At 59.4% G+C, this 9,727-nt stretch overlaps 1 protein-coding gene across 1 annotated transcript; it reads right to left on the bottom strand.

The window, feature by feature from the left end:
• Positions 1 to 408: 408 nt before the first annotated feature.
• LOC147600656 (pepsin A-like) lies at positions 409 to 3,038 on the bottom strand. The gene is made up of 9 exons (XM_086749749.1): positions 2,900 to 3,038; positions 2,663 to 2,810; positions 1,965 to 2,082; positions 1,718 to 1,836; positions 1,419 to 1,618; positions 1,218 to 1,334; positions 978 to 1,116; positions 769 to 861; positions 409 to 672 (listed from the first exon to the last, which is right to left on the bottom strand). The coding sequence occupies exons 1-9, from the start codon at positions 2,953 to 2,955 to the stop codon at positions 523 to 525; spliced, it is 1,140 nt and encodes a 379-aa protein (XP_086605875.1). The 5' UTR covers positions 2,956 to 3,038; the 3' UTR covers positions 409 to 522.
• Between the last annotated feature and the right edge of the window lie 6,689 nt (positions 3,039 to 9,727).

The raw sequence follows: 9,727 nt of genomic DNA, 5'->3' as shown, positions 1-9,727 counted from the left end.
CGTGGGGAGGGGGCGAGCTGTCACCAATAAAGCCACCCTGGTATTTACGCCCCGTCTCCCCGCTCCCGCTTGAACCCGCTGCCGTGCCGCACCCGGCCGTGAGGCTTTTTGGGGTGGGTGGCCCGCCCCCCCAGGGGTGTTCGTCCCCCCCTGAGCGGGGTTTGGGGACAGGGGGTGCCAGGTCCCAGTGGCTGGGGGGGGGGGGTTCTTCACGGCTCTGCCCCGGGCGTTGTCCGCGGGTGCCGCCACCCCTGGGTCCGCGCCGCGGGGCGTCCGCACGGCCGCGGGGCTGAGGTGACGTCGCGGTGACACCCCGTCCGCCCACCCACCGGTGCCCGTGCCCAGGGCCGCGGCGGCAGTGCCACGGTGCCCGAACCAGCCCTTCCCAAAGAGACGCCACGCCCCAAGGCTTCTTCACGGCTTTATTGCGCTCGGTGGCCGCGGCAAGGAGGGGATGGGAGCGCGGGGACGCCGGGGCAGCGAGGCGCCGGCCTTGTCCTCGTCCCCGGCACGGAAGTGCGCTCAGGACAGGCGGGACAGCCCCACCTTGTTGTTGGCCCTGTCGAAGATGACGTAGTACTCGCGGATGAAGACGTCGCCCAGGATCCAGAGCTCGCCCGACTCGGTGGGGACGTCCATGCCTTCGAAGCCGAGGGTGCAGTACCCGTTGCTCTGCGGCCAAAAAACAAGGCGGATGGCGGTTATCGGCTGCCGGACCCCCGCCCCAAATCCCTCCCAGATGCCCCCCAGTCCCGGTGGGACGCTCACCTGCATCACGTAGGCGCTGGGCGGCACTGGGAAGGCTTTGCCGTTGATGTAGAAGATGACATCGGGCAGGCTGCTGACGGTGTTGCAGTTGATCTAGAGGAGAGGGGGGACGACACGGTGGCAGGGCGGGGGGTCAGCGGCCATCCCCAAGAGGGACCAGTGCACCGCGGAGCAGCCGCAGAGTTCCCCGAAAGCCCCGGGGTCCTCACCTCGCCGCTGGAGCTGGCGCCGAGGACTCTCAGGATGGCGCTGAGGGCGTTGTTGGGCACGGCCAGCAGCGAGGTGCCCGTGTCCACGATGGCCTGGCAGCCGAAGGAGCAGGCGACGGCCTCCCCGCCGATGGACATGCTGGGGGAGAAGGACGCGGGGGTGAGCCTCCCGGGCACGGGACGAGGGGCCGCACCCCGCCCGAAATACCGAGGGGAGCCCGGGGGCTGCGCCGGGTCTACCTCTCCATGGTGATTTGCCAGTAGGTTTCGGCGGAGAGGGGGATCCAGCTGATGCCGTTGATGCTGTAGTAGGGGTCGATGGCACCGAAGAGGACAAAGCTGCCGCTCTGCCCGTTCCTGAAAGACAGGGAGCCGTCAGGAGGGAGGGAAAAGGGAGAAAACCCTCGGCAAAGGGTTTGGGTGGCTCCCTTCAGGGCTTACTTGCTCAGGTAGACAGAGAAGAGATCCTTGGAGACCAGGCCTTCCATCATCATGTTGTCGAAGACGGGGGTGGCCCCGGAGGAGGCGATGCTGGGGAAGGCCAGCCCCAGGATGCCGTCGAAGGGAGTGTAGTAGAAGAAATCGCCGGGCTCGGTCTCGGCCAGCCCGAAGATTTGGTTGACGACCTCGATGCTGGAGACCTGCTCAGGGAGATGGGGAGAGGGGCTTGGTTTGGGTGGGTGGGGGGGGTGTCCACGCTCCGGTGGGGACGAGGGGGAGGCTGACGCGCTCCGCCTTACGGTGACGGTGTCGTAGCCCAGGATGCCGGTCATGCTGCCCGTGCCGTAGGCGATGGAGAGGCTGTCGTTGGTGCCGACGAAGGTGGAGGACGCGGCCGGGTTGAAGCGCTTGTGGTTGCCTGAGGGGACGGAAGACGGTCACGGTCATCGGACCCTCTCCGATGGCTCCACTGCCCGTGGGAGAGACGGGGCAGAGCCACCCTTGTCTCCCAGCCCTCTGGTAGCCACGTGGCTACCGGCCACCTACTGCAGGCCGGGCTGGAGCAGTACACGGAGGGCACCCAGAGGTTAGAGGAGCCGGTGTCGAAGACCACGGTGAAGTCCTGGGGCGGGGTGCCGATGGAGATGGTGCCATAGTACTCGGTCTGTCAAAGCGGGGCGGCAAAGGGGTCAGCGGGACGGCTAAGGGGCTAGCGGGATGGGTAATGGGCTAGCGGGATGGGTAAGGGGTCAGTGGGATGGGTAAGGGGCTAGCAGGATGGGTAAGGGGCTAGTGGGATGGGTAAGGGATTAGGAAGAAGGGTAAGGGGCTAGCGGGTCGGGTAAGGGGCTAGTGAGTTTAGGTAAGGGGCTAGTGAGCCAGGTAAGGGACTAGAAGGATGTGTAAGGTATTAGAAAGATGGGTAAGGGGCTAGCGGGATGGGTAAGGGGCTAGCGGGATGGGTAAGGGGCTAGTGGGATGGGTAAGGGATTAGGAAGAAGAGTAAGGGGCTAGTGAGTCAGGTAAGGGGCTAGCGGGTCAGGTAAGGGGCTAGTGGGATGGGTAAGGGATTAGGAAGAAAAGTAAGGGGCTAGCGGGATGGGTAAGGGGCTAGCGAGTCAGGTGAGGGGCTAGCAGGACGGGTAAGGGATTAGAAAGATGGGTAAGGGGCTAGCGGGTCAGGTAAGGGGCTAGTGGGACGGGGAAAAGGCCAGTGGCCCCGTGGGCTGCCCCGCCGTGCTCACGTCCAGGTAGTTCTGCAGGGGCTCGGTGGCGTCGAGGGTGGGGAAATATTTGGCGGCCGGGTTGTAGGGGTGCTGCTTCAGGTAGCGGTCCAGCAAGCCGTGCTCCCGCAGCGCCTGCCGCAGGGACTTCCCCTTCCTCAGGGGGATCCTGGGGGGCAGCGGAGAGGGGAGACGGCTGCTGGGGGGCCTCGGGACCCGCGGTGGCGGGGCCAGCCCCCCCACGCCCTCGACGCTCACCTGGAGACGAAGCACTGGGCCAGGGCCACCGTGGCGAGGAGCAGGAGGAGCTTCATGGCGGCTGCTAAGAGGCGGCGACCGAGGAGAAGAGGCGCACCGAGCGTGCCGCCGGCCTCGGCCCGCGCTCCTTATATCCCGGCCGCGCTTGTTTGGCCAACGCCGCCGATAAGAAAGGCAAACGGTTCCGGGGCAGTTATCACAACGTCCTTACGGGACACGGGGCGGGGGGGGAATGTCAAGTTGAGGGCTCCCCGTCTTCGCCGGGGAGGGTCAAACGCCACGGCCGGGGCGCCGGGACCCTCGCGGAGGGCTGGGGGGGCCAGGAGAGGGGCACCTCTGCGTCCCGAGGGGCGGTGAGGGGGGAACGCGGGGGTAGCCGCGGGCGTTTCTGGGCGTTTCTGCCCCCCTCGCGCGTTACACGAGCCGGCAATGCCGCTGCGGCCGAGGAACCGCACCGCAAATCACGCGCCGTTAGATAAAAGCGATTATTTTTCCAGTCGGCTCTAAGCGGCCGGCGTAGCCAACGCCGCCGCAGGGGATGAGGTTTTTCCCCAGCCCTGGGGGCAGCTGAGGTAAGAAGGGTCCTGGAGCTCCTCAGGACCATCCTCGGAGGTGTGGGGATGGCACGGGAGCTCCGGTGCTTCGGGGTCTCCTGGTCCCCTCCAGGAGTTTGACCCTGGGGGTTGCAGCCTCATCGAGCAGTTAGGGTTGGAAGGAACCCGGAAAGGTCATCCAGTCCAACCCTTGTCCTCTCTCTATGCTCCCTGATAAAGACTCCCTCCCCATCTTTCCAGTAGCCCCCCAGTAAGAACTGGAAGGTTTCCCCAGAGCCTTCTCTTCCCCAGGATAAATAATTCCAACTTTCCTCACGGGGAGGTGCTCCAGCTCCCTCATCATCTTCACGGCCACCTTCTAGACCCGCTCCAGCAGGTTCACATCTGCCTGACGCTGGAGCTTCATCCACCCCCAGCTTGCAGAACTGGGACCAGCCAGGAGGTTAAACTGGGACCCACCGCGGGGGGAAAAGCCCGGCTCGGGATGCCGCTGGTTGAGCGATGCCAAGGTCACCCGCAGCGAGCTGGACCAGGCGTCTCGACCTCCGTCACCTTGGCACGGTCACCTTGTCCGGCGCGGGGTGGAAAACAAAGGCCGACCCCGAGCTGGGGACCAGCCTGCCCACTGGCACCGGGCCGGGCTGGAGCTGGCTCTCGTCCCTCCGTACCGGTATCAACCCAGCTCGGAAAAATAAAAAAAATCGAGGAGAGATGTTCCACTGCAGCGGGGGAATGAAATAACGAAGAACCTGGTGGGACCAGCTGGGTGATGTTGGGGGAAAAAGGGGTGAAACACTTCATTGTCCCCGAGCAAAAAGGAAGATGGGATGTGTTCAGTGGGGGCCTGGGGAGGAGAACGTCTGGGCCGACCCTCAAAATGGAAAACCTGGAGCTGGCAGGAGGCCACAGCCTGAAAACCCCGCGCGGAGCCTCAGCACCGCGCTCCCCGCCGGCCTCGGGAGGCAGCCTGTGCCCGCGGGTAGCCACGCACCACGGAGAAAATCGGAGAGGAGGGCAGAATATCTGCTTCAGGCTCGGCTCCCTCGCTCCGCGCCAGGCCGCAGCGCGTTTCGGTGGACACCAGCTCGGGCAAAGCCTCCTCCTCCGCAGCGACGGGGGCTCAGGGTGATTTGCCCCAGCTGCTGTAGACATCAGCAGCAGCTGAAGCAAATCCCGTTGGTATATAAGGGAGATTCGGAGCTCAGGCTTGCTGGTTTGCCCAGTTCTTACTGGTTTGGCCCATCCCGGGAGCCCTTTGGAGGCATCTCCACACCTCGGTGCTGGTGGAAGGCGCCTGCGGAGCCCGGCCCGTCGACGGCAACGCTCGCGGGGGACGGTTTGGAGAGCTGTCGAAGCCCACGCCTCCCCGTCCGCTCGCCCTCCGGGGACTGAGAGCCAGGGCTTGCGAGGAGGAGGAGGAGGAGGAGGACGCCGCTCGGGAGCTCGATGCGCGTCCCGCGCCGCGGCAGGGCCGTGACAGCCGGCGGGGGCTGCTGGAGGCGAGAAACCAAAAGCTGAAAGCAGGGACATCCCAAGGGCTGAATTCCATCCTTCGGAGCCCAGCTGGTCTCCCTTGCTAACTCCTGCTGGGTGGTTTTTTTCCACCAGGACATCAGAGGAAAGGAAAATGACAAGTTTCTCAAGAGATGTTTGTCAATTTGATCGTTTTTTTTTTTTTTTTTTTTTTGCCAAACGTTCAGACACAACCTAAACCTCTCTGGAAACAGAAGGGACTGACCTGTCCTCTTGCTAGGCCAAGAGGGTGTTTGGGGTGAAAGCTCTCCTCGTATTTAAAAAAAAACAAACTGGGAAAGCATTAAAAAACCAAACTGGAATGCTCAGGAGCAGCGTTTTGGTGAAGCGGAATTTGCTTTTGTGACGTTAGGGAAGGAAACTTTGTGGCGTGGCTCGGTTGTGCTGGCAGTGACGGGTTTGCCAGCGATTGCTGGTGAAGCTCCACGCGCGAAGTTGTGATCACCCAGGATCAGGGTTTAATTTTCACAATGGGGAGAAATAACCCGTCAAATTACGGGACGAGCTCCTTCTTCTGTCTTTATTGTCCTGGTTTTCAGAGCCCTCTGAGGAACCTCAGACCTTTGGAGTTCAGAGGAAGACGTGGTGTGACCCCTTAAAACCCTTCCGGCCGGGGGCTGCGAGGCGGAGACCGGCAGCGCCCGCACCCTGCTGCGTTCACCGCGTTGTCGAAGACGGGGACGGCTCCGGAGGCAGCGACGCTGGAGATGCTGTTGAAGGGGACGTAGTAGAAACATCTGGTTGCCGACCTGGATGTTTCCAACCTTGGTAGAGAAATGGATGGAACGCGACACGCCAAATTCTGGAAAAAAATAAAAAAAAAAAATCTAGATTTTGCCCCAAAAGGGAGCAGGGAATGGGTGGCAGAGGGTGGCCGCTCTGTCGTAGCTCTGCTTGGCTGCAGAGGGCACCAAATGACACGGAGATCCCCGCCATGTTCTCCGAAAGCAGATGGAGATCAGCCGGAGGGATGGATCCGGAGGCTTCTCGTTTCGGTTTGCCTCTTCCCGATGCGGCCGTGGCCGGGTGAGGATTCCTGCTCGGTAAAATCCCCGGAGAGTTACGCTTGTCTCCAGAAAAACGCGAGATTTCGGCGGCCGAGGAAGGCTGGATTTGGCTCTAGCTGAGCTCAGGATGAGCCCGGGCCGCGCAAGAAGGGGTGGTGACCTTGAGCTCCCCGCGCAGAGAAGGGCCGCGGCGCGAGGAACAGGAGACTGTCGCGAATTATGCCGTCGACCCCGATGGGCCAGGTGCCTGAAAGTCTCGGTGGGAACCGTAGGAGATTAGGCAACACCGCTAAACATCGCGTTTCACCGTCACGGGGCTCGCCAAACGGGCCCCGCGGGTGAATTTTCACGCTTTCTGGATGGCAGAGGGCTTTGCTGACTCAGCGCAGGAACAACTTTATCTGCACAGGCTTGAAAAGCTCAGCCTGAAAAAAAAAAAAAAAACCAACACACACACCTGATTGATATACCTTATCAAGTAACCGCAGATTAAGGAAGCAAACTTGTTTTCCTGGTCCTGCTCTTTCCCTTCCCTCCCATAAAGGCGTTATTGTACATCACGCAGCGACTTTATCGCAAGCTGTCAGATGAAAGGCACGGAGAGGAGCCTCAAACCGGGCTCCCGAAGCCGTGCGATTCGATCCAAGAATCGTTAAAGCACGAAGGAATCCCCCTCAAGACGTAGCAGGCCGATCCACCTGGATGGGTGGACTTCTGCCGGGGAAGGCAGCGAGAGCAGCTTGTGGGCGATCCCGGCCGGTGACTAACAGCTTCGGCAGCCTGGGGCTGCGGTCGCTAAACCAGGGAAGGTTATTTTCTGACTCGGGCTCGCCTAGATAGCGGCCGGACCGCGCGGACCGCAAAGCTTCCTAGAGGTAGAAGGGCAAGCGCAGAAAGGGAACCGGTGTGGTTGTGGGGAGAGGCGAGCGGCGGGCGAGGCGAAAGACGGCCGGGGGTACGGTGTCGAGGCGGCGCTGAGAGGAGCCGAGAGCTGAGCTTTCTGATTAACTTGCAATTAAAAGCCGGGCGGGATCCTGAGAAAGGCTCTTCATCCACTGAGGAGCACGGACACCGTTGCCTTGAAAACAAATAGCATCGCATTAAAAGAACAAAAAAAAAAAACAACCAAAAACCACAAACAACACTACAACACTATCAATATTTTTTTTTCCTTCCACTGGGAAACGCTCCAAATTTCATCTGACCCCTGGGCTCGGAAGGAACATTCAACAGAAACCACAAACGGACTCGGGCAGATAACGAACAGAAGGTGAAATCTGAGAAAAGATGGGGATTGCCGAGATCAACCCCCCGCGCACACGAGGGGGTTTTTTTTTATTTGGTTTTTCTTTTTTTTTTTTTTTTAACCTCTTGCCGATTGCGTGTTAATTTACTCTGCCGCCCTCCGCTTCGGAGCTGCAAACAACATCCTCCGCGCTAAGCAGGTCCCGAATCGATAGCGGAGTGCGGAAAGTTTCCATTTCGCTCCAAAACACCTTCTGCGTTTTCATTTCCTCGGGGTAAAGCCCTGGGGACAGGCTTCGGGCTGACCTCAGCTGCTCCAGAAGCCGGCTCCGTCGCCGGATACTCCCTGACCAAAACGGTTTTACTCCTCGACCAGACCAGTTTGAGGCTCCTGGGGGTCTCAAAAACGCGTGTGATTTGATCGAAGCGCGCTCAAAACGTGGCACTCGGCGTGATCCGAACGGGTATCGGCCTTCGAGTCTTTCACCTGATGAATAACGGTGTGACGTATCGTAACGACCGGCCAAAACCGTCTCTTACACAAATTAAGGATGCTAGTAGAGAGAAAAATGGGCACGTAAAACACCATTTTTGATTGCTGGGTAACGCTCTCATTTCACTGGCTGCCTTTCCTTTATTGCAAAGAACAAATCTGAACGCAACTCGAGCTCATCCTCTACTCAGCCCTTACAGTTTAACAGAAATTCCTAACTAAACGTGCTCCAGCCCTTCCCCGTTTGGGAACAAGCCTTGGAAAAATCAATCTTTCCCTTTGGAAAGTCAAACCCCCTTTGTGTTTTGGTTTTGTTTTTTTTTTTTTTTCTTTTCTGCATTAACATTGGGGTTTGACCCGGTTATCGGCCATGTGACAAACAAAAATTGCCCTTCATCAGACCACAGAGTAGCTCTTAAGATTCCTGTGACTCAATTTTTTTTTTTATTACACAACAGCCAACAGGGCCTCACGTGGCGCGTGGCCCCGGCCGGGGCGAGAGGCGAGACGCGCGCCCGGATGGCAGCGCTTGACCTTGCCCGGCCTCCCGTGGTCTCTTTCGCCTTCCTCTCACCTCCAACCTGCCTCATCCTGCAACGCGCAGCTTTTCCCCGTCCTGACAGAACCCATCGGAACGCGGAAGCACGGGCGGAAAGGCTGGCTTCGCGTAGAGGGCGAAGGGATCAGAGCTTCCTCCGCCTCGCGTTGCTCGGGAGCTTTCCTGTTTCACCCGAGGAAGAATTCAAGAGGGATTTGCTTTTATCTCTTGGTTCCAGCTATGCCACCTGGAAAAAAAGAAGAAAAAAAAGCAGCTCTACGAATTTTTGGCACGTTGCTGAGGTCTGTCTGTCCCGCCTTGGCGCAGCACTCCGCATCCCGTCCCTCACCTCCTCTGCTTCTCTGTCCTCTCCTCTTGCGCCTCCACCAACTCTCATCCCCGTCCCCAGCGCTCTGCGTGCTCACTTCGCCTCCGGCCCTTCGCCCGCCAAGGAAGTTTTAATTTAATTTTAATTCCAACGGAAACAACGGGCGTTTGAGCGCTTGTGACATCAGCTGCTACTCGGCACGAGGCGACCTGTGAACGCGGCGGCTCTCCTTTGCTCTTCCATCTCTGCAAAACGTGAGCTGCAGCAGGAGGCTGCCTGCGTGGGAGGCCTGCTGAGGTCGTGACAAGGCAGAAACTGCTTCAAATCTCCCCGTAAACGCAACCCAAACCCGCTAGGCCTGGATTTCACCCAGCTGCCTGCTCCGTACGGGATGCTGAGCTTCAGCGTCGTGCTCTCCTTTAAACTCCTGTCATAACAATTCATCTCGCCTAATCTCCGCCTGCGGGCCCTACAGCTTTTCGCTTCTCTGAACGAGCTGCCAAAGACAAAGAGCGTCCGCGCGGCAGCTGCTGCTCAGGCTTCACGCGGAGACTTGGAATCCACGGACAGAAGGACCGCAGAGCTGCCCTCGCCATTCCAAACCTCGACGGCGTCAGGGCGACCGGGGCGAAGGCGTGCTCGTTCGCAGCCGAGAGAAGCAGCTCCTTCTTTCCCGATCCTGGGCCGACCGGTGAAGCTGATAAATCCGTTTATTGTTGGTTCTCTCCAAAGTTTCCTGCAAAATAGCCGGCACTCAGCAAAGCTGTTTTAACCGGTAGATCGGTGCGCGAGCTCAGCCGTACGCAGGTACCTGCTGTGAAGATTAGAGTCAAGATAAATAAAACATCAGTAATAATATAAAATAACTCGGCAGACTGACAGTTCTTAGAGGACGGAACAAAAGGCAAACTCAGAGTCAGTTCTAAGGGAGCAGTACCAGAGTGTCAGGGCAGGCCCTGCGTGACACAAACACGCAGGATGTGAAGGCCGGAGCAGGGTATAGCTTAAAGAAAGGCACACGGGCAGGAAAAGACGTCGTGTTTATTACAAAAAGACACAATATTTAGAAAATAGACACCCGACGCAGAAACAGCCCGGCCCGCCTCACCGCCACAAGATGGCGGCGGCGG

The sequence above is a fragment of the Chlamydotis macqueenii genome, chromosome 5 (assembly GCF_036417535.1).
Source record: "Chlamydotis macqueenii isolate bChlMac1 chromosome 5, bChlMac1.mat, whole genome shotgun sequence".
Lineage (NCBI taxonomy): Eukaryota > Metazoa > Chordata > Aves > Otidiformes > Otididae > Chlamydotis > Chlamydotis macqueenii.
Note: the sequence above shows the minus strand (reverse complement) of the source record. Positions and strands in the feature narration are given on the sequence as shown.

Coding starts and splice junctions, on each gene's coding strand:
- LOC147600656 (XM_086749749.1), bottom strand. CDS start 2,955: ATGAAGCTCCTCCTGCTCCTCGCCACGGTGGCCCTGGCCCAGTGCTTC. Junction 2,811..2,899: donor GCCCAGTGCTTCGTCTCCAG/GTGAGCGTCGAG, acceptor GCTGCCCCCCAG/GATCCCCCTGAGGAAGGGGA. Junction 1,117..1,217: donor TGGCAAATCACCATGGAGAG/GTAGACCCGGCG, acceptor CTTCTCCCCCAG/CATGTCCATCGGCGGGGAGG.